The sequence below is a fragment of the Neophocaena asiaeorientalis genome, unplaced genomic scaffold (assembly GCF_003031525.2).
Source record: "Neophocaena asiaeorientalis asiaeorientalis breed wild unplaced genomic scaffold, Neophocaena_asiaeorientalis_V1.1 scaffold372, whole genome shotgun sequence".
NCBI classification, from domain to species: Eukaryota; Metazoa; Chordata; class Mammalia; order Artiodactyla; family Phocoenidae; genus Neophocaena; species Neophocaena asiaeorientalis.
In genome coordinates this window covers 218709-242622 of record NW_020172447.1, presented here as the reverse complement: position 1 = coordinate 242622, position 23914 = coordinate 218709, and the positions used below count along the sequence as shown (strand labels likewise).

The window sequence follows — 23914 nt, the reverse complement described above, 5'->3', positions numbered from 1 at the left end:
ATTTGCTGTAAAACTGGTTTGGTGGTGCTGAATTCTCTTAGCTTTTGCTTGTCTGTAAAGCTTTTGATTTCTCCGTCAAATCTGTATGAGATCCTTGCTGGGTAGAGTATTCTTGGTTTTAGGTTTTTCTCTTTCATCACTTTAAATATATCCTGCCCCTCCCTTCTGGCCTGCAGGGTTTCTGCTGCACAATCAGCTGATAATCTTATTGGAGTTCCCTTGTATTTTATTTGTTGCTTTTCCCCTGCTGCTTTTAATATTTTTCTTTGTATTTAATTTTTGATAGGTTGATTAATATGTGTCTTGTCATGTTTCTCCTTGTGTTTATCCTGTATGGGACTCTCTGTGTTTCTTGGACTTGGGTGAATATTTCCTTTCCCACATTAGGGAAGTTTTCCACTATAATTTCTTCAAACATTTTCTCAGACCCTTTCTCTTTCTCTTCTTCTGTGCCTCCTATAATTCAAATATTGTTGTGTTTAATGTTGTCCCAGAGGTCTCTGAGACTGTCTTCATTTCTTTTCAGTCTTTTTTCTTTATTCTGTTCCATGACAGTGATTTCCACCATTCTGTCTTCCAGCTCACTTATTTGTCCTGCTACCTCAGTTATTCTGCTAGTGATTCCTTGTAGTGCATTTTTCTTTGGAATTATTGTGTTGTTTATCACTGTTTGTTTGTTATTTAGTTCTTCTACATCTTTGTTAAACATTTCTTGTATCTTCTCGATCTGTACCTCCATTCTATTTCCAAGATCTTGAATCATCTTTACTATCATTGCTCTGAATTATTTTTCAGGTAGATTGCCTATGTCCTCTTCATTTAGTTCGTCTGTTAGGTTTTTACCTTGCTCCTTCATCTGCAACATATTTCTCTGTCATCTCATTTTGTCTAACTTACTGTGTTTGTGGTCTCCTTTCTGCAGGCTTAAAATTCGTAGTTCTTCTTGCTTCTGGTGTCTGCCTCCTGGTGAGTGAAATTGGTCCAGGGGCTTGTGTAGGCTTTCTGGTGAGAGGGACTAGTGTCTGCGCTGTGGTGGGTGGAGCTGCTTCTTATGCCTCTGGTGTGCAGAGCTTTGTCAAGGGGTGTGTTTTAGGGTGTCTGTGAGCTTAGTAGGGCTTTAGGCAGCCTGTCGGCTGATGGGTGGGACTGTTTTCCTGTCTTGCTGGTTATTTGGCATGAGGCGTCCAGCACTGGAGCTTGCAGGCAGCTGGATGGACCTGGGTCCTGGTGGTGAGATGGGGACCTCTGGGAGAACTCTCATCGGTTAATATTCCCTGGGGCTGAGAATTTTCTGGTCGTCCAGCCACCAGGACTCAGCACTTCCACTACAGGGGCTCAGGTTTGACCCCCGGCCGAGGAGCCAAGACTCTGCAAGGTGTGCTGTGCAGCCAACGGAAAAAAAAAAAAAGGAAAAGGAAACAAACAGAGAAAGAGAAACCAAGACAAACAATAAAAACAATAACATAAACAAAACTACCCAAAGAAAATAAAAATGGAGAAAACAACCAAACAAAAAAACCTCAAAACCAAAACATACAATAAAAGCAAAACTAACAAAAAACAAAAAAAAAAACAAAAAACAAAACTAAAACAACAAAAAAAGCAAAGAAAGCAAAAAATAAACAGACAAAAATGACAACAAAACAAAAACAAATAAAAGGAAAAGAAAACAGATAGACAAACACCAAGACAAACAATAAAAACAAAACTGAACAAGCAAAAACAAACAAAAATTACAAAGAACACAAAAAGGAAGAAAACATCCAACCAAACAAATATATCCCCAAACCAAAACAAACAATAAAAACAAAACTGGTTATGTGGGGATCATTTCTTGTCATTTTAGGTGTTCAGGGTCCTCTACTAGTGTTCAGTAGGCGCTCTGTGCAAATTGTTCCACTTGCAGATGTATTCTTTTTTTTCTTTCTTTTTTTTTTTTGCGGTATGTGGGCCTCTCACTGTTGTGGCCTCTCCCATTGCGGAGCACAGGCTCTGGATGTGCAGGCCCAGCAGCCATGGCTCACGGGCCCAGCTGCTCCATGGCATGTGGGATCTTCCCAGACTGGGGCATGAACCCGTGTCCCCTGCATTGGCAGGTGGACTCTCAAGCACTGCACCACCAAGGAAGCCTGCAGATGTATTCTATATGTACTTGTGGGGAGAAGTGAATGCCAGGTCTGCCTATTCCGCCACCTTGACTGCTTCCTCTTAAAACTGGCGGGCAGCCCCAGGGGCCAATGGGGTTTCAGCTTGTGATTTCCCTCCCAAGTATGGCAGAGGTGTGGTTGTGGGCAGGGTCGGGAGTTGCACTGCTCTCCCCTCAGGCTCTGATGCATCTCAGTAATGGTTGAGGAAAATGACGCTGAGCCAGGAGTTCCAGCTCTTCAGGGACCCAGACTCCAAGCCCGGCAGCAGGGCTGGGCTGCTTGGCCCTTAATCACTTGGGGAGGGAGGTGGGGGTGCCATGGAGGGAGCTGCCAGGAGTGCAGTATGCCACCTTGCCCCAAGGAGGGTCCTGGAAGCATGTCCTGGATGGGGTGGGGGCACCCACTGTGACCACAGCCTCAGCCAAACAATACTTAAACATCTGAGCTTGGAGCAGTTAAAGGCTTATTGCAGAGCCATGTAAGGAGAAGTTTGGCTCATGCCTCCAAAAACCCCAAAAGTGTCTTTGTTGTTATTCTTTACAGCTTTTAGGGGAACTTCCAACTTCAATTTTATCAAAAAATCCATTTCTCAATGAATGACCTCAATCCCTACTGAGTTCATAAAAGTGTGATTTTGGCCAGGATATCAATAGTGTATTCTGTTGGGTAATTTGAAGAGCAATTAAAGTGCTAGTTATATGTTATTCCTCTGATCCAATAGGAGGTTACTTCTGCTAACCTCTGGTCAGCTTTTGACTGAAGTTGTTATACCCTTGTAACCTATAAATATGTGTTAAGTGATTGAAGTCCTGACCTCTGTATGATACTAGAGATGTACTCTGATCATGTTTTCCAAAGACATGGTAACCAAGGATCTTTTCTGATTTATTAATTTATTCATATGAAACATCTTAGATGGAGATATTAAAAGAAGTACCAATTTATTATACATTTATCAAATTGTGTGTTTTGAAAAAGAGCAAAATGAAATGTGGATGAGATTGTTCCAGAAATTCTGGACCTTATGTAGGTGTAACCTCATAGGATGGTTGTGGGGATTAAAAGAGATAATATATATGAGAACTGATGCTGCTTTACAAATATCAGGGATTATATGTTCCTGCCAAGTTGTTCAGTTAATGGGATATGATTTTTCAGTTGACATATATTATAATTTCAGTAATGTGAGTTTTTTTCCATTTACACTTGCTCTTTAGTAGAAAAGGGCTTACACAGATTGATTTTGAGTTTCTGTCATTCTCTTCCTTTGGCCTTTCTTTTTAAGAACATCCAGGGTCTGTAAATAAAATTTAAGTGCATCAGAAGTATTGATACTTAAAGGAGTCCATTCCTAAGTCTTTCAAAAAGAGTATTCTAAAACAATTTGAATCATCATTTCTAAATTATTTATTTTCTAAGTTGGTACGTAGGTAAATTATGGAACAAGAAGATCTACCTATACACTGATCCCTAGACAGTGTCAATGATTCTTAAGTTCTCTCTCTTCCCGTCTCACCGAGCAGTATCTATCCAGGGTGCCTGAACCTAAGCTGCTGCCTTGAGACACAGAGGCCATTTGGACTGACAGAGGAAAGTTGACTTCTGTTTTCTGAACATTTTGTTTTGGAGAACTGTGGTGAATTACAGGGGAGGAAAGAGAACAGGTCTGAAGGCAGTTCTTAGCAATTTTGTTTTAAGGACAGTGCTTTATTTTAAAGTTAAGGGGACAAAATGTGGGATAGATCCATTTGAATATTAGGACTATAAAGGGACCCTGAAGACCTTCTGGTCAAGGCTTTTCATTTTACATAAAGTCCTTTTGTGCATACTTCAGTAATGGTAACAAATTTGCATTTCTCTAACTCCATTCCCACTCATCTTCTCTTTGGAACTTTCGTCCGCCACCACCAACCTATCCCCACAGTTCTTCTTGTCTCACTTGTGCTTTGCAAACTCATCTTCTTAGTTATACAATCTGGCATTGGCCATTTCCCTCCTTTATTACTGCTGAGATCATTGTATTGGTGCTAGAAAAAAGCGGGTCTGCCTCTTAAATTTAGATCTGTATTCAGGGAACATGGAATCAGGCTATGTGCCAGTATTGGGCAATGTACTTTTATCTCATTCAGTCATTATTCTAACTCTGTGAATGATGGATATTATTGTTTCCATTTTTTTTGGATTAGGAAACAGGCACAGAATGTGGTAAGTGACCAAGCTGACACTTAAATCTAGGTCTGTTGGGTTAAGTCTGCACCTTAGGGGATGGGGACCTGGTTTATGTGAGATGTTAAAGACAACAGCAAGTTGTACTTGTCTTTACATCACTGATGTTGACCTAGCTCTTCTAACCTCTCCTGAGTTCCTTCATTATTGACAGTCTTTCCCTTCTACTGGGTGGTAAGCTGCTTTTGAATCCTACAGGATCTTGCTTTACTGCCTTAAGTACAGTTTTCTGGGTGAATAATTATTTTCATAATAATTGGAAAATCTATTATCAATGTATGTGAAAAGGGATTTTATTCTTATCTTTAAAGATGTATGGTTGGAAACCATGGTTGAGGGAACTGAATGGTGCAGTCTTTGTTGAAGATGTAGATGGTTAAGGAAAGTTATTCCTGTAAATTGGCCAGAGAAAGCTAGGTTGTTCTCAATGCAGAGTTTGTGGGAACTCAAATGCTGCCTATGTTCCCAAATATCCAAATGGGATCTTGTCCAGGAAAAACAATGTACTGGATCTTGTCCATTACATTGTAGCAGTGTAATGGATTTGGGGAGGCAAACAAGAGTCCCTTTTAAGGAACAACTCTGATTTATGTATTTTTCAGACACCTAGTTTAGCAACCCAGAGGAAACAGAAACTTCTAGTCCTGGTCTATGCCTCCTGTTTTCTCTGAAATGTGGCTTCTGTGAATTTTGGACTGCCACCAGAGGGCAGCAAAGGAATAGATAAATGTTTCCCTCTACCTCTGCTTTCTGGAATGATAGGTAGGTAGGTAGATAGATAGATAGATAGAATAGGTAGATGACAGATATTTTAAAATATAAGTAAATATAAATTTATACTTAACAGATTTATATTTTATATATTTAAAAATATATCTCTATGTATCTATCTACATATATACATATAGGTACACACACACGTGCTCACACACACACACGGAGAGAGAGAATCTAATTAAGCCAGGTTTATACGTCATTGCCTTTAAATTCTGAAATGATAGAGTTAAGCTAAAAGTTATTAAAAATAATATTTGTATTAGCCTGTACATGTGAGGATACTTTCAGAGTATAATATGCAGTTAACTGGGGATTTGACAAGCATTTCAAATGAATCTTCAGAAAAAAATATCTTTAAGTAATGAATATTAAAAGCAAAGTGTAACCTGAAGACAAATGTCTTTGTGCAGAGAATTATCAGATTAAGAAACTTCAGATATGTTCATTAGTCATCGTGAATCTTTGAAAACATAGATTTAAGCTTTAAGTTTTCAATTGTAGCTAAATCAAGAAGATCTTCACACATTTCCCGAAAGACTAGTTCTCTTCATTTTGAAGTGAGGTCAGGACCTGTTTGAAGTGAATAAGCATGTCCAAGCCTGATGAGATAGTGTGATAAGTGTAGGATACAGCTGTGAGCTGGGGTTTACCCCTCAATGTTCAGAGAGCTGAAACATTCCCCATGAGTCACCCTTTTGATGCTTGTCAACCTAAGAATTATTCTCAAGACTCAGCAAAAGGCGGGAATACCCTCTCCCGTCCTTTTTCTCTTTCCAGCTGGCACTGAAACAAAAATTACAATACAATGAACAATAGTTTATCTAACAATAGTTAGATAAATGAACAATTTATCTAGAGCTTGCTATGTGCCACAGACTGTGCTAAATGTTTGACGTTCAACATCTCTTTGAGTCCTCATAACTTTTATGAGGTATTTCCTCATTTTACTTAGAGGTAACTGAGGTCTAGAGAGATTAGATTTGTTATGGATATCAAAGTCAAATACCTGTTTTTATTGTATTTTTGGAGGCTTCTGATTTGCTTGAGAGAGAGAGAATGAGAATGAGAGAATGAATATAGAATCAGAGTTTTTTGAGAATTTTAAAAGCTTTCCAAAATCATATAGCCCGTTCCCCTCAATGGCCAATGATTTTCTCATACCGTATACTTTTGCCTTTGCTATTCTCCTTTGGGTGTTCTGAGTCTCAGCTTTGAACATCAGAGTCTGGATAATACAGTGAAGACTGGGGCCACTGTGCTAGTGGGTCAGGTATGTGTACTTTGAAGTAGATTGAGTTCCTCAGTCTGGTGATACTGCCTATAGGGATTTTGGGAACCAGGAATCAGTGGAGGAGCATTGAGATTGGGTGAACTTTTTCTTTGCTCTGAGATTTTGGGACTGATGGCTGAGTCACTGCTACTTTTTTGGATTAAGACTTTTAAAAATAACCCTGAAAATGCCTAGGCCACCTCTGTAGGTTTTCCAAGTATCCCTACAGGTGAGAATATTATAGAAAGAATGGAAAAAATAGCTTTGGAAGCAGATGACCCTCAGGTTGAATCCCACCTCCGTCCTTTGCTAGCCGAGTAGTCTTCAACAAGCCAGTCTACCTCCCTGAGACTTGTTTCCTTCATTTTAAAAATGGGGCTAATAATTAGGCTTACCTCAGTTGTTGGGAGTATTCAACGAGATAAATATATCAAGTACTTTGTACATAGTATTGCCCACCAAATTCTAATGCCTTCCCACCCCTTTATTATATTGACAGGAGATTAACTTTATCTTAGTGGTGACATTCTTCCATAATCCCTGGTATATATTAAGTCTTTGTAGTCAATGTGGTGTTTTCTAGAAGTCCTTAGATCATTGTTAATTCATGGTTGTTAGATGATGCAGAACTCTTCACTTCTCCAGCCTTAAAGTGTCCTAAATAGGTATAAAAGTAAAACTCCACTTGAAACCTGTCCTTCCACTCTTAGTAGAAAGCATAAATCCATGCCAAGCGGATGGAGGTGTCCTTAGCAGGATCTGACTTCATTCTTTCCTCAGTATCCTCTTCCCAAGGCAACTGGCCAGAGGAATGGACTGACAGAGCATGGATTATAGACATATTAGATATAATCAGTGGGAGTATAAAAGAGTTTCATATAAGAGGTACTGTGTTTTAAGGGGATAGGGCACCAGATTGGGGGTTAGAATTCTTGGGTTCTAGTCTAAGTTCTACCACCTACTAGCTTTGGAGCCTTGGGCAAATCTCTTCCTCTCTTTGGACATCAGTTTTTCCTTATATACTGTATGTGTAGGACTAGACAGGATTCTAGAATATGTCCTGTAGAAGAACCTTAAAGTCTACGTGTTGCAGAGACCAAAGACAGGCCTGGTGACAGCCCTCTTTAAAAAAATGTTGGCTCTTAGTAACAACAGACATGACATTTTCAAAGTTCTGTGCGTACTCTAAGATAACTTGGTGACACACTTGATGTTTAAAGTGGTCTCTGCCAAATGCTAAGAGATTATTTTTGACCCCATCACCACCTTTGTTTCTAATGAAGTTCAGAGAATAGATTTTCTGATAAAACCAGGCCTCAGAAAGTGCAACACAGACTCAGCCAGAGTGTAAGTGGAGACTCAGTGGAAAGCTGAGATTCATCGGGGCCAAGTCTTATATCTTTGATTTATAGAAAGGCGAGATGCTTTTTGTACAATCTGATATTTGCAGCCTTGAAGAGGCATCTGGGGAGAATCTGGATGGTTACTCAGTTCTGCCAAAATTTCCAAGAGTTTGGATGACTGTGGATCTCATGGCTTTTGGCAATTGAAAAATGATTGTGTTGTGTTAAATTTCTTCTATTTTTCACGCCTAAAGACTTGACAGAAGAAACCAAGAGGGGGTTAATATATGATCAAACTCAGGAAGGAGTTTCATGAACCGCCTTCCCAGTGAAGGTGATACTTCTCCTGTCTGTGCCTCAAAGCACAACAAATGCTGTCATCCAGGTTTAGTCCTCAGGAACTTTCAGAAGAAGGATTTCCAGGAGTTGGACTCCTGACCACCCCAGACAATAGCCAAGGCCCAACGAGTGAAATAGTATCCCTTGGATATTGAGTTCTCTTAGCCCAGGCCTTTAGAATTCAACTCAGCTAATATCCACTCAGGGCTAACCATGTTCCCAGAAAAAAATATTGGTTTGCCCTCAGACTCTGCACTGGCTACCCTCTGTGATTTTTCCTGAAGTCACTATCAAAGACCACAAAATTCTACGTGTTCTTAACCAATCTACAGAAAGCCAAATCAGTCTGCCCTCTTTCTGGAGTTTTGGAAAGTGGGAAAATAAGTTTGGCTTGATACTGTTTCCACTCAAGGAATTACTTTTTAAACTTAAAATGTTTCCTTCTATGTTATATAGTGGAAAGAGTGTTAATCTTGAAATCAGACAAATCTGAGTTCATACCATAGCCCTGCCACTTATGCCTTCTCCTGCTACTGCTATCACTTCCCCTTTACAATGATTGCATGAGATACAGAGGAGCTAGTTTTGTATCCTGTGCCACCTGGTATTTGGCTCCATCTACCCCTATAAGAAAGCCCCACACATTATGACTGTCCTATTCCTTTAGGATTTATTTCTTCTATATTCAGAGGGTATATAGTTATTCATTTCTCAGAACATGTTTTTCATGGATACTCAAGAAGTCAAAAGAAAATTAAGTAAAACAGACAGAGTTTATTTTCTTGGGCCTCTCTTAACACTTTTTCATCTCTAAAAGTTTCCCCCTCATTAAAATTAGGTTGTCAAAATTAAGTCCAGAGATCTTGGGCCCATCATCTATTCTTCCTCTCTTAAGAGAAACTATAGATATTTTGCCAGGTTTTCATTCCCAAGCCACTAGTTATATCTTAGTTTGTAGTCCTCTTTTCAAAGAATTGATGATACAAATTAAGTTTCATAAATACTAAATTCTTATCACATACCAGGCAAAGTTCTAGGCACTGGGGATACACTTGTAAATAAAACAAAGGCCTTATTTCATGGATCTTATATTCTATCGGGGAGGGACAAATGATAGACAAGTCAATATATTTGTCAGGTGGTGATAAGTGCTCTGCAGAAAAAACAAGGTAAGGGATGGATATCTTATAGAAGGTGGTGTTAATATGATACTTAGGCAGAAAACTGAATAAAGTAAGGGTATTAGCCATGGTGGATATCTTGGGGAAGAGCAATTCCAAGAATAGTAAACAATGAATGCAAAGATCATGAGGCAGAAGTGTGCTTGGCATGTTGAACAGCAAAGAGGCCAAAGTGGCTAAGGTTGAATGAGCAAGGAGGACATATTTACTCCATTTCTTTTCCCGAAGGGAATAGCAGTAATACATAGGTTAAAAAGAGATCTGATGTGGGGCATTTGGAGGGCCCACAGAACAGAGAGGGAGGTAAGTGTATTCTTCCTACTATAGTAATTGCCAGTATTTTCACATTAAATCTTGGCTCCAAGGTTTACATCTGTAGGCCAGCTTTGGGGAGGATGTTGCAACCCATTTTGACTGTAGGGTTATTCAGGCCATGTTTTAATTTTAGAAGGACACACAACAGGAAGTATCCCTTCTGTTTTTCTAGTCTTTTCTCATTTAGAGAAACTGTGGTTTTAAGCCTACTGAGCATCTTCTCTGAACACTGCCTATGGGCACATTGGCAGAACTGGCCTCAAAATGTTCTCAACCAGTGTCTCAGTCTATCTGGAGGAGACAGAGCCTGTAGAGATGGTACCCTGTTCAGGTGCATTTGGTAGCTCTCATTACAAACCCCCAAAGTTAGTGACCCCTTATCCTTCTTGGGGCCTGGGTAGCTCCTTGAAGATGAGCAGGCTGCAAGGAAGGAGTCTGTCGATGAGAAGCAAATAATTGGTGTAACTAGAGGAGAGAAATAAAATAATTTAGTCTGGCAGAGACCTTGAAGAGCTATCACGTCCACAACTTCTGATTTGCATAGCACATAACCACTTCATCCCTTATTGCTTTAATCTCAACCTCATTCTGTCCCCCAATTCTTTCTCCTTCCATCTCGCCTCTCCCTCCCTCTCTCCCTGCTTCTCTCCAAGGAAATGTGAGTTTAAGTCCTTTTTAGGGTTGCAATAGTTACCATTTATAGAATGCTTAATATGTTCCAGACTAGGCTCTTTACATACGTCGTCTCATTCAATCATCACAACAACCCTATGAGGTAGATGGTATTATTATCACTATTTTGCAATTGAGGTTTGCAAAATGCAAACTGAGCCTCAAGTTTGAGGCTCATATAGTTTAAGTACTTTGCCCAAGGTTGCATAGGTAGTAAGTGGCAAAGCCTCTACACAGCTGATTCTGACTCAAAGCTAGCTCTTTAATCTCTATTTTATACTCTATTTCCCCAATTCCAGTTGGAGAAGAAGCAAGGGAGAAAAGTCTCTATTGTTTAATAGGCCTTGAGGGGCCTGGCAGCCAAGATCCATCCATTCATTCTAAAAAATATCATTGAGCTGCTTCCTCTTGCCTGGTGTCCTAGTAAGGGCCTAGCTTGTAGATATGAATGAGACAAAAATCTCTAGTGGCAGGAAGCTCATGTTACTGGCAGGGAATTTGGAGCAACTAACACTCAGGATACAGTGTAATAACTACTGTGATGAAGATGTACATCAGATGCTATGGGAGCAAATGGAAGTGGAACATATCTCTGTCATGGGAGTCAGCTAAGGCTTCACACAGTGTTAATGAATGAGTTGAGACCCCAAAGTTAAAAGGGAATGAATTAATTAAGGTACAGACTAGCTTCCTGTAACAAAGAGCACAGCAAATTCAGTGGCTTAAATAAGAGAGAAGTTCATTTTGCTTTCATATAAAAGTCCAGAGGTGAACAGTCGAAAATCGGTGGAGTAGCTCTGCTGTCCTTACCACTTGGCCTTAATGTTTGGGCCCTACATACCTGTTCCATTGGTCTTCATCAAAGAGAAGGGGAAAAGAGACAATGGAATGCAGACAATTTCTTTATAAAAACATGATCCAGAAGTTTGCATACATCACTTCCACTTATATTTTATTGTTTAAAACTAAAGTGCATGGCCTTACCTAGCTATAAGGGAAGCTGGGAAATGTAGGGATGGGTATTCAGCTAAAACTCAGTGAGTTCTATTATTAAAAGGAAGAAGGGCAAATGGATACCGTAGTATAGGGTGAAGGTAGGAATAAATGGAAGATGAGACTGGAGAGTGTAGGCAGTGGTCAGATTATAGAGCACCTTGTGTACTAACTACAGAGTTTGGACTTTGTCTCAACAATATTGTGGAGTCACTAAAATATTATAAGCAGAGGAGTAAGACAATTATATTTTGAGTTTAGTTATTGATACTTTGGTAGACAGGTTAAAAAAAAGAGTGATATGAGGCACAGAGAACAGTTAGAAGACCACTGTAGTAATATTAGAGAGACATAATGAGACTTTGAACTGAGGCAGTGGCAGGGAACAGAGAGGACAAATTAGAGAGATATTAAGGAAGTATAATTGATGGATCTTATTGACTTAATGGATATGGGATGTGAGAGAGAAGGAGGATGCTAGGGTAATAATGCCCAGATTTCTGGCTTGGACATTAGCATTATTTTAAGAAATAAACCGTTACAAGAAAAGAGTTAAATATGTTTAATTTTAGAAATGTTGAGGTTGAGATACCTTTGGGATATCCAGATGGCAGTATTGAGTAGGCAATTATATATATTGGTATAGAAACTATTAGAGAAAACTGATAGTGTATGCCATGAGAGTACATGAAATTGTTGAGAGAGAGAATGAGTCTAGATTAGTGAGATCATTAGAGGACTGTGAATACAATACTGGGGAAGATCAGCATTTAGGAATAGCCAGTAAAAGAGACTGGGCAGTGTTCAGAGATGTAGAAATATAGTTATTCAGAAAGGTAAACAAGGATAAAGAAGATGTGGTACATATATACAATGGAATATTACTCAGCCATAAAAAGAAATGAATTGAGTTATTTGTAGCAAGGTGGATGAAACTACAGACTGTCATACAGAGTGAAGTAAGCCAGAAAGAGAAAAACAAATACCATATGCTAACACATATATATGGAATCTAAAGAAAAGGGAAAAAAAAGGTTCTGAAGGACCTAGGGGCAGTACAGGAATGAGGGAGGAGATATGGGATGTATGTATATGTGTAGCTGATTCACTTTGTTATACAGCAGAAATTAACACACCTTTGTAATTATACTCCAATAAAGATGTTTAAAAAATAAATAAATAAAAATAAAATCACCCAGTTAGTTCTCCCTTCTCACCTGGGAGAAGGGAGAACTAACTAACACAATTTAACACATCATTTTATTCAGATATGATTTAGACACAGCATAAACATTAGCTCGAAAATTTTATTATTCCTGTATTTTTTCCAAATGACAAGTATTTAAAAATAAAATCACTCAGTTCTCCCTAAAAAAAAAAAAAGAAAGGTAAACAATAAAGCATTCTTAGATCAGGAATGTCAGCTTGTATCAAGTGCTGCAGCAAAGTAAAAGTAAGGATTGAAACGTGCCCATAAGATTTGGGAATTAGGAGGTTAGTGGTGATTGTTACGAAAATGGTTACAGAGGAGCAGTGTAGACAGAGACCAGGTTGAACAGCAAATGGGATACAAAGAAGTGGAGGCTGGGGGATTGTGGAATAACATCAACAAGATGGCAGTGTAGGAATTTCTAGCACGGCTCTCCTTTGCAAAATAACAATTTGAACAACTATCTGCACACAAAAATATCTTCACAATAGCTAAGGAATCCAGGTGAGGGATTACAATACCTGGTGAATCACAGAAATAAGAAAAACAATGAGGAAGAAAGATAGAGTCACCTGTCTTTCACCCCTCTCCCAAGCTCCAGCAGCCCATTGTGGAGAGACACACTCCTCATGGGAGAGGAGAGTGAAGTGAGCATCTGATTTCACTGTTAACCCCAGTACTGGCTGGCCCCAGCATCAGACCTACTACTGCAGACTTAGGTGTCTCCCATGGCCCCAGGCTCCCAGTGGGCTCCTGCAAACCCAGGCCCCTAGCCCACCCAGTTATCCACCAGCTTCTGTGGCCCCAGGCAGTTCCCACAGTCTCAGACAGCTCCTGTAGCACCAGGCTCCCAGCAGCTTCCTGCAAACCCAAACTCCCAAAACACCCAACATCACCGAGCACCTATAACCCCAGGCAGCTCCCAAGGCATGAAGCAACAAGTGGGCTCCCACAAACCCAGGCTCCTGGCCTACCCCATTGTCAGCCAGCCCTCATGTCACCAGGCTACTGGTGAGTTCCTATGAATGCAGTTTCCTGGTCCATTCCAGAATGGGTCAGCCCCCATAGACCTAGCCTCTAGACCAGCTCACATAGACCAAGGCTCCCAGCCTAACTCAATGCCAGGATTGCCCCTATGGCTCAGGGTCCAGGCAGGCTCCTGTCAACCCAGGCTTCTGGCCCACCTCAGTGCCAGGCAAGCACCTGTGGCCTCAGCTTATAGTCTGGCTCCCAGAGGACCTGACTCCTGGCCTGAACTAGCAACAGGCTGACCTCCATAGACTTAATCTCCAGGTTGACCCTTGAGACCCCAGATTACAGTCCATCTTCTATGGCGCTAGGCTCCAGGTTTGCCCAAAGGGCAGACCAGCCCCCATCACCCTAGGTTTTAGTCCAGTCCCTATGAAATCAGCCTCCTGGCCCATCTGGCACTAGAATAGTCCCCGTGGACCCAGATGGTAGGGCCACCCCAGTGTTCCCCTGAGCCTAGTCAGCCCCCATGGACCCAGATCCAGATTCATCCACATGAACCCAGATCACAGGCCCATCACTGCAGACTCAAGTGTCAGGCCTACCTCAGTGAATCCAAGCCCCACGTCCATACCCTTGGATCCAAACACCATGCCTGCCTGCCTGCTGACCAAGGTGCCAGACCTGCCTGCCCAAGAACTCAAGCAGTAAGTCTCCTTCTGGACACCACCATATGGCCCCCCCAGAATCTCAGGATGAGAATGTGGAGAAAATGGAACCCTAGTACATTGTTGGTGGGAATGTAAACTGGTGCAGCCAATATAGAAGGCAGTATGGATGTTTCTTATAAAACTAAAAATAGGACTACAATATGATCCAGCAATTCCAGTCCTGGGTATATATCTGAAGAAAATGAAGACATTAATTTGAAAAGATACATGCACCCCAATGTTCTTCACAGCATTATTTACAATAACCAAGATATGGAAGCAACCTAAGTGTCCATCAATAAATGAATGAATAAAGTGGCTGTATATATATATATACACACAATGGACTATTAGCCATAAAAAGACTGAAATTTTTCCATTTGCAACAACATGGATAGATTTAGAGGGTATTATGCTAAGTGAAATAAGTCAGACAAAGACAAATGGTGTATGTTATCACTTATATGTGGAATCTAAAAAATAAAACAATTGAATAAAATATAACAAAACAGAAACACTCACAGATATAGAGAATAAACTAATGGTTATCAGTGGGGTGAAGGAAATGGGGAGGAGCAATATAGCGGTAGGTGATTAAGAGGCATGTGTGTATACTATCTATAAAATAAATAAGCTACAAGAATATGTTGTATAGCACACGGAATATAGCCAATATTTTATAATAACTTTAAATGGAGTATAATATGTAAAAATATTGAATCACTATGTTGTATACCCGAAAATAATATAATATTGTAAATCAATTATACTTTCATTAAAAAAAAGAAATTCAATGGACTATAAGAAAACAAGATAAACAAGTAAATGAAATTAGGAAAGCAATGCATGAACAAAATTAGAATTTCAACAAATGAACAGAAACCATTAAAAAAAAACAACAAGAAATCCTAGAGTTCAAAAATCAATGACTAGACTGAAGAATTCAATAGAGAGCTTCAATATCACACTCTACCAAATAGAAGAAAGAATCAGTGAATTAGAAGAGTCATTTGAGACCATCCATTCAGAGGAGCAAAAAGAAAAGAGAATGAAAAAGAGTGGAGAGAGCCTATGTGAATTATGGGGTCCATTAAAAGAAAGAATCTATGCATTATTGGAGTCCCAGAAGTCCGAGAAGGAGAAGAATGGGAGAAAGCTTATTTAAAGAAATAATGGCTGAGAACTTCTTAAATCTAGGGATACACTTATGAAGCTAACTATCTCAAAATGTCAACCCAAAACAGTCTTCTCCAAGACACATTATGATGAAACAGTCTAAAATCAAAGACAGAGAATTTTAAAAGCAGCCAGAAGGAAAAAAAAAACCTCACATATGAAGGAACCATTATAAGGCTATCAGCAGATTCCTCAGCAGACACCTTGCAGGTCAGGAAAGAGTTGGATGATATATGCAAAATGCTGAAAGAAAAAAAAACCTTCCAACCATGAATATTTTACACAGCAAAGTAATCTTTCAGAAATGAAGGAGAGATAAAGACTTTACCAAACAAACAAAAACTGAGGGAGTTTATCAACACTAGACCTGCCTTTCAAGAATACTGAAAGGAGTTGTTCAAGCTGAAATGAAAGGACACTAGTAATGCAAAAATATATAAAAATATAAAACCTACTGGTAGAGGTAAGTATATAGTGAAATTCAGAATACTTTAATACTGCAATATGGTGGTGTGTTAATTATGTAACTCTAATATAAACTCATTCTTCTTAAGTGCACATGGAACGTTCTCTAGGATAGATAGTAAGTTAGGTCATAAAATAAATGTAAGCAAATGTAAGAAGCTTGAAATCGTACCAAGTATTTTTCTGATCACAATGGTATGAAACTAGAAATTAATTACAGGAAGTAAACTGGAAAATTTACAAATATATGGGAAGCAACACACTTCTGAACAACCAATGGGTCAGGCAAGAAATCAAAAGGGAGGTCAAAAACTATCTTGAAAGACATGACAATAGAAAAACAACCAATCAAAACTTATGGATGCAGAAAAGGCAGTTCTAAGAGGGGAATTTTACAGTGATAACATTTACATTAGACAAAAGAAAGATCACAAATAAACGTTCTAATTTAACACCTCAAGAAACTGGAAAAAGAACAAACTCAGCCCAACGTTTGCAGAAGGAAGGACATAAAAAAGATCAGAGCAGAAATAAGTGAAATAGAGACCAGGTAAACCATAGAAAGATGAATGAAACTAAGTTGAGTTTTTTAAAAGATAAGTAAAACTGAAAACCTTTAGCTGGACTAATAAATAGAGAGAAGATGCAAATGTATAAAATCAGAAATGAAAAGAGACACACGACAGAAATACAAAGGATAATAAGAGACTACTATGAATAATCATATGTCGACAAATTGGAAAACCTAGAAAAATGGATAAATTCCTAGAAATATACAAGCTACCAAGACTGAATTATGAAGAAATAGAAAATCTGAACAGACTAATAGTGAGTGAGGAGATTGAATCAGTATTCAGAAGTCTGCCAAAAAAGAAAAGCTCAGGTCCAGATTGTTTCATTGGTGAATTCTACCAAACATTAAAAGAAGAATTAATGCCAATTATTCTCAATTAAAAAATTTGAAAGGAAACGAACACTCCCAAACTCATTTTATGAGGCCAACATTACCCTGATGCCAAAGCCAGATAAGGACTCTACAAGAAAAAAGGAGGAGGAGGAGGAAAGAAAGAAAACTATAAGCCACAGGCAAATATACCTGATGAATATAGAAGCATAAATTCTCCACAAAATACTAGCATACTTAATTGAACAGCACTTTAAATAGAGTCATAGAACATAATCAAGTGGAATTTACTTCTGGGATGCAAGGATGGTTCAACATATGCAAATCAAAAAATGTGATACACTACATTAATAGAATGGAAAATAAAAATCTCAATATATGCAGAAAATTCATTTGCCAAAATTCAGCATCCTTTCATGATAAACACTCTCAGCAAATTGGGTATGGAAAGAACAGACTTGAACATTACCAAGAACATATAGGAAAAGCCCACAGCTAACATCATACTTGATGGACGAAGGTGGACAACTGTCCCTCTAAGATCAGGAACAAGATAAGGATGCTCATTGTGACCACTCCTATTCAACACAGTACTGGAATCCTAGCCAGAGCAATTGAGCAAGAAACAGAAATAAAATATATCAAAATTAGACAGGGCTATGAATTTCTGATAATTCTTTATTGGATGCAAGACATTGTTAATTTTACCTTCTTATATGATGGCCATTTTTTATTGCTATAATAATGTTCTTGAGCTTGTTTCTGGGGTGCAGGTAAATTACCCAAGAACAGCTTGATGCTTTCAAGTATTTGCCTTAGGCTTTTTTAGGCAGAAAATGAATACAATTTAGTCTAGGGTTAATTTTTCTTCATTAATGGGGCAAAATTTGTCTGTGTACTGTACTCAGTGCCCTATGAATTATTTAATAATCTACTGTGGCTGGTGAGGACAGGAATTCTTCCAGCCACTGTGTGATCTTAGGTAATTGCTTCCTCTAATTCTTTCATGTGGTTCTTGCATCACACGTAGGTATTGATTAGTAGGCAGCTAAATTCGTTTTTTAACATCTTTATTGGAGTATAATTGATTTACAATGGTGTGTTAGTTTCTGCTGTATAACGAAGTGAATCAGCTATACATATACATATCTCGCCGTATCTCCTCCCTCTACTGTCTCCCTCCCACCCTCCCTATCCCCCCCCTCTAGGTGGTCACAAAGCACCGAGCTGATCACCCTGTCCTATGCAGCTGCTTCCCACTAGCTATCTATTTTACATTTGGTAGTGTATATAGGTCCATGCCACTATCTCATTTCGTCACAGGTTACCCTTCCCCCTCCCCGTGTCCTCAAATCCATTCTCTACATCTGAATCTTTATTCCTGTCCTGCCCCTAGGTTCTTCAGAACTTTTTTTTTATTTAGATTCCATGTTAATTTCATTCTTCTACATGTAGCTGTCCAGTTTTCACAGTACCACTTACTGAAGAGGCTGTCTTTTCTCCATTGTTTATTCTTGCCCCCTTTATCAAAAATAAGGTGACCATAGGTATGTGAGATTACCTCTGGGCTTTCTATCCTTTTCCATTGATCTATATTTCTGTTTCTGTGCCAGTACTATATTGTCTTGATTACTGTAGCTTTGTAGTGTAGTCTGAAGTCTGGGAGCCTGATTCCTCCAGTTTCGTTTTCCTTTCTGAAGATTGCTTTGGCTATTGTGTTTCCATACAAATTGTGAATTTTTTTGTTCTAGTTCTATAAAAAATGCCATTGGTATTTTGATAGGGATTGCATTGAATCTCTAGATTGCTTTTGGTAATATAGTCATTTTCACAATGTTGATTCTTCCAGTCTAAGAACATGGTGTATCTCTCCATCTGTTTGTATCATCTTTAATTTATTTCATCAATGTCTTATAGTTTTCTTCATACAGGTCTTCTGTCTCCTTAGGTAGGTTTATTCCTAGGTAATTTATTGTTTTTGTTGCAATGGTAAATGGGAGTGTTTCCTTAATTTCTCTTTCAGATTTTTCATCTTTAGTGTATAGGAGTGCAAGAGATTTCTGTGCATTAATTTTGTATGCTACTACTTTACCAAATTCATTGATTAGCTCCAGTAGTTTCTGGTAGCATCTTTAGGATTCTCTATGTATAGTATCATGTCATCTGCAAACAGTGACGGCTTCACGTCTTCTTTTCCGATTTGGATTCCTTTTATTTCTTTTTCTTGTCTGATTGCTGTGGCTAAAACTTCCAAAACTATTTTGAATAATAGTGGTGAGAGTGGGCAATGTTGTCTTGTTCTTGATCTTAGCGGAAATGATTTGTTTTTCACCATTGAGGACGATGTTGGCTGTGGGTTTGTCATATGTGGTCTTTATTATGTTGAGGTAAGTTCCCTCTATGCCTACTTTTTGGAGGGTTTTTATCATAAATGGGTGTTGAATTTTTGTTGAAAGCTTTTTCTGCATCTTTTGAGATGATCATATGGTTTTTCTCCTTCAGTTTGTGAATATGGTTTATCACATTGATTGATTTTACGCAGCTAAATTCTTAAATAGTACCCCTGCAAATCTTCAGAGCTCTCTGTGCAGCTATCTTCTTTCTGGTACCCTGCCCTCAAAACTCTCTCTTCCTTGCCCTCCTCCTACTTGCAACACAGTGTCTTCAGGTAATGGAGACTGCTGGGCTTCTCTGGGTTTTTCTTCCTGTATTATGGCCCAAAGAATCTTTCCAGGCTGTAACATGGTACAGTCATGGGACTCACCTCACCTCATTTATTTTTCCTGTCTCTCATGGATCACTGTCCTTAATTGCCAGATTTCAAATGCCTTCAGAATCATTGTTACATTTTTTCTAGTTTTTTAATTGTTTCATGCTGAAGATGTAAATCTAATTTCTTTTGCCATATTTTGGCTTGAGGAGAAAGTAGCTGTTATGTCTTTTCAGAGGATAATTTGGCCTTTTATACCAGAATTTTAAATGTGTTTGTTTTTTGGCCCAGCAATTCTAGTCACTCTTCTAGTTGCTGGAGTTACAGCATGAACACAATGATATACTTCAGTATTGTATACAATCGAGTGGAGAGACAGACAACAAAAAACTAAATAAGTATTGAATACAATATACTATGTTAGAAAGTGATAAGAAAAAATGTTAAATAGGGACGGGGGATGGGAAGCACTTGGTAGAGGGAAGTATGTCAAAGTTCTGATACATTTGCCTGGAAGGACTCACTGAGAGGGGTATATTTGATCGTTAATCCTACTGGAATCAAGAGAGTAAGCTATATAGATATCTGGAGGAAGAGCACTCCAGGTAGAAAAAACACTCAGTGCAAAGTCCCTGGTGTGTTTGACAAATAGCAAGGAATATTTGTAATAGCTACTATAGTGCCTAAGCAGATGCTCACAAAATGGTAGCTATTTAGAATATTATTACTAATGGCGGTGGAACCAGAAATATGACCTAAATTGTATATGACCTCAAAGCTCATCTGCTTGCTACTATGTCATATTCTCTTTTCCGTATACCGTGAGACATTGAGACATATATGGCCTTATGATTCTTCTTACCTTGTTATCTATCATTGTGCAGCTTTTACACAGGCTTGCCTTGTGTTCCCATTCATGTAAGTTTTGTGACTGTGCAATCTATGTTGACTCTTGCCTGATAGAATGTTGGGCTGTGACATTTCTCTTTGCACTAATCATTGGGGTTGATTTCATTATTGCAATGGACACTGGTCCCCTTCCTCCATCACCACATATGTGTGTCTTCCCAAAATATTTTCACTCTTCCCAAAAGGTCATTCTCCCCAGGGACAGGAAGATCTTAAGTGCATATGAGACATTATATACAAATTCTAATCACAGCTCCTCCCTCACTTATCCAGCACTTTTTACATCTTCCAAGGCACTTTGTGTTTGTCCTATCTTTTTTGAATAAGTAATGCATACATGGTATGAAATTTTTAAAGATCAAAGTGATATAGGGGTGAAAAATAAGTTTCCTCCCTACTTCCCTTAGCCACTCATTAGTCCTGTCTTGGGGCAAACAATGTAACCAGGTGTGTTTTTTGGGGGGTTGTGTCTTTTCAGGAATATTGAATGCACCTGGGTGTTTTTAATCATTCTTCACACACCACCCCTACCCATACAATGTACCTTGACTACCCTTTTCACTTGATTCTCACTCACCACACCCTGTGATAGGTGGTGTTCCCACCAATTTACAGATGAGGAAGCTAAGGCTCAGAGATGTGAGATGACCTTTTTCTGGGTTTTGTTGGCAGAAGTAGTGAGTTTTTTACAGTTTCCCAGGCAGTAAGTGGAAAATCCAGGACTGATGTTGCAGGTTTTTTAAAGTAATGATCTAATTGGTTTTATTCAATGATCCATGTATTGGGCAGCATCCCATCTAATAAATAGAAGGGTGCTCTCCTGATGTTGCAGTTTTTGTCTGCATTCTTTCCTCCACACTGAGAAGTACCAGGTCCTGCACCTCAAACATGATAGGAGATCTCTAAACACTTGCTGGTATCTAGAGTGATTAAGAAAATCCCCACAATTCCTTTAGTCATATTAGAATTGCTATGGCAGACTTTAGGTGTAATGCTGATGGGCATCAACTGGTAGTTAGCATTAGGGATACGAAAAGTTGATCTTTCTAATTGTTTTCTGGAAATATTTCCCCTCTACAGATTTATTCAGGTCCACCTGAGGAAAGTACTGCACCCCCAGTGCCTCCACCTCGAGTGACAGCAAGAAGGCACAAACCAATCACAATTTCGAAGCGCTTGCTGAGGGAAAGGACAGTTTTCTATACTTCTTCCCTGGATGAAAGTGAAGGTCAGTACTAAAGTTTACCCTTAGCTTCTTAATATTGATTGGAGACAAAGAGGATATTGAAAGGAAGACATGGAGGCATAACCATCTTTTCTGAAAAGTTAGACGTTTTCTGGGTCCTGGGCCAGGCAAGCCAAGGTTTGTAAAATTTGTGCCCAGAGAGTGAATTATTCTTTTGGCAGTGGATAGGACAGAGATGAACCTGTAAAATCAGCTACCATTTTCCCTTAGCAGACCAGTGAAGGATACAAGGTGTTCTTAGATCTGTACCTCAGTACATTGAAATGAGTGAGCAATGTGTTTTCTGAATGTTCTGAGATTTTAAATACAAATTCAGCTAACATAGAGGACTGATGGCTGAATAGGAGTTTCTAGTGCTTGTCCCTTCACAGTAATGTGAATTCAAACAACCATCCATGCATGAAAACCCCTTCATGAAATCTATGGAATCCAGATGAGAGTTCAGAGAACCTGGGTTGAGTACAGAAATAAGAAAAGGTACATTGCAGATGCTAGAAAGGACATTTTCATATTAACCATGTCACCCTTCCCCCAAGCTCACACAGTGTAGTTCAGGGAGAAATCCCCTCCACATGGAGGAAGGAGAGTGAGATGAGCACCCAACTTTATCTTGGACCCCAGCAACAGGCCCACCCCAGTAAACCCGAGCACCAACCCATCCCCCATTTTTCCAGACTCCAGGCCAGCCTCCACCAACCCAAGCTCCAGACCTGCCCCAGCACTAGGCCATTCTCTGCAGCCCCAGGCACCAGGCCTGCCCCTGGAGACCCAGAATCCAGGCCCATTACATGCCAAGCTGGCCCCTGTGGCTCTAGTCTCCAGGACGTAACCACAGCTCAGCATACAGTCCAGTCTCCTGTGGATCCAGCCTCCAGGTCTGCCTCAATGCCAGGCTAGCCCCCTGGACCCAGGCTTCAAGCTCTCCCCTGTAGATCCAGGATGAAAGCTTGCCCATCCACTGACCCTGGCACCAGACCAGCCTACCCAAGGACTCCAGCAGCAAGCCCACTTCTGGAGCCTGCCAGGTGGCCTAACCAGAATCTCTGGTTGTGCTGCCTGACCAAAGGCTTTCCTTGCCAAAGCCAGGAAGATGTGCCTGTTTCTCAAATAGGTAAACACCCACTCAAGGCCACAAGGATCAGGAATAATCAGGGAAACTTAACACCACCAAAGGAACAAAATAAAGCACGATGAACTCATCCTAATGAAATGGAGATCTATGAACTGTCTGAAAAGGAATTCCAAATAATCATCTTAAAGAAGCTCAATGAGCTACAAGAGAACTCAGACAACTAAACAAAATCAGGAAAATAATACATGAGAAGTTCAAGAAAGTTATAGAAATCATAAAAAAAGAGAACCAAAAAGAAATTCTGGAGCTGAAGAACACAATGACTGCATTGAAAAACTCAGTAGAGAGCTTCAACATCAAACTCGAACAAGCAGAAGAAAGAATCAGTGCAGTCAGACAGGTCACTTAAAATTATCCAGTCAGAGGAACAAAAAGAAAAAAAGATTGTAAAAGTGAAGAAAACCTAAGAGACCTATGGGACACCATATACAAACCAATATACACATATGGAAGTCTCAGAAGGAGCACAGAAAGAGAAAGGGGCACAAAGATTATTTAAAGAAATAATGACAGAAAAATTCCTAAATCTGGAGAAGGAAATGAACATCTGGATCCATGAAGCCCAAAGAAACCCAAATAAGTTAAAGAGACTTTAACCAAGACACATTGTTATAAAATTCTCAAAATTCCAAGACAAAGAGAATTTTGAATGCAGCAAGAAAAAAGCAAATCATCAAATAAAAGGAAACCCCCATAATACTGTGAGCAGATTTCCCAGCAGAAACCTTGCAGGCCAGGAGAGAACGGGTTGATATATTCAAAATACTGAAAGGAAAAAAACTGCCAACCAGGAATACTATACTGGGCAAAGCAGTCCTTCAGAAATGAAGGAGAGTTAAAAGGAAGGAGTTGACTACCACCAGACTTGGTTTAAAAGAAATGTTAAAACGCATCATACTAAGTGAAGTAAGCCAGACAGTGAAAGACAAATATCATATGAAATCGCTTATATGTGGCATCTAACAAAAAAAGATACAAATGAATCTATATACAAAACTGAAATAGACACACAGACATAGAAAACAAACTTATGGTTACCAAAGGGGAAAGTGTGTGAGGGATAAATTAGGAGGTTGGAATTAACACATATACACTACTATATATAAAATAGATAGACAATAAGGACCTACTGTATAACACAGGGAAATATACTCAATATTTTTAATAACCTATATGGGAAAAGAATCTGAAAAAGAGTGTATATATATATATATATATAT

At 39.2% G+C, this 23914-nt stretch overlaps 1 protein-coding gene across 1 annotated transcript in view; it reads left to right on the top strand.

The window, feature by feature from the left end:
- The window catches only part of OPHN1 (oligophrenin 1), a 450814-nt gene that overhangs the window by 395544 nt on the left and 31356 nt on the right, over positions 1-23914 (top strand). Inside the window, exon 19 of the mRNA XM_024737336.1 lies at positions 21397-21544. Within this exon, the coding sequence (XP_024593104.1) occupies positions 21397-21544 (148 nt within the window). The remainder of the gene's footprint in view (positions 1-21396; positions 21545-23914) is intronic.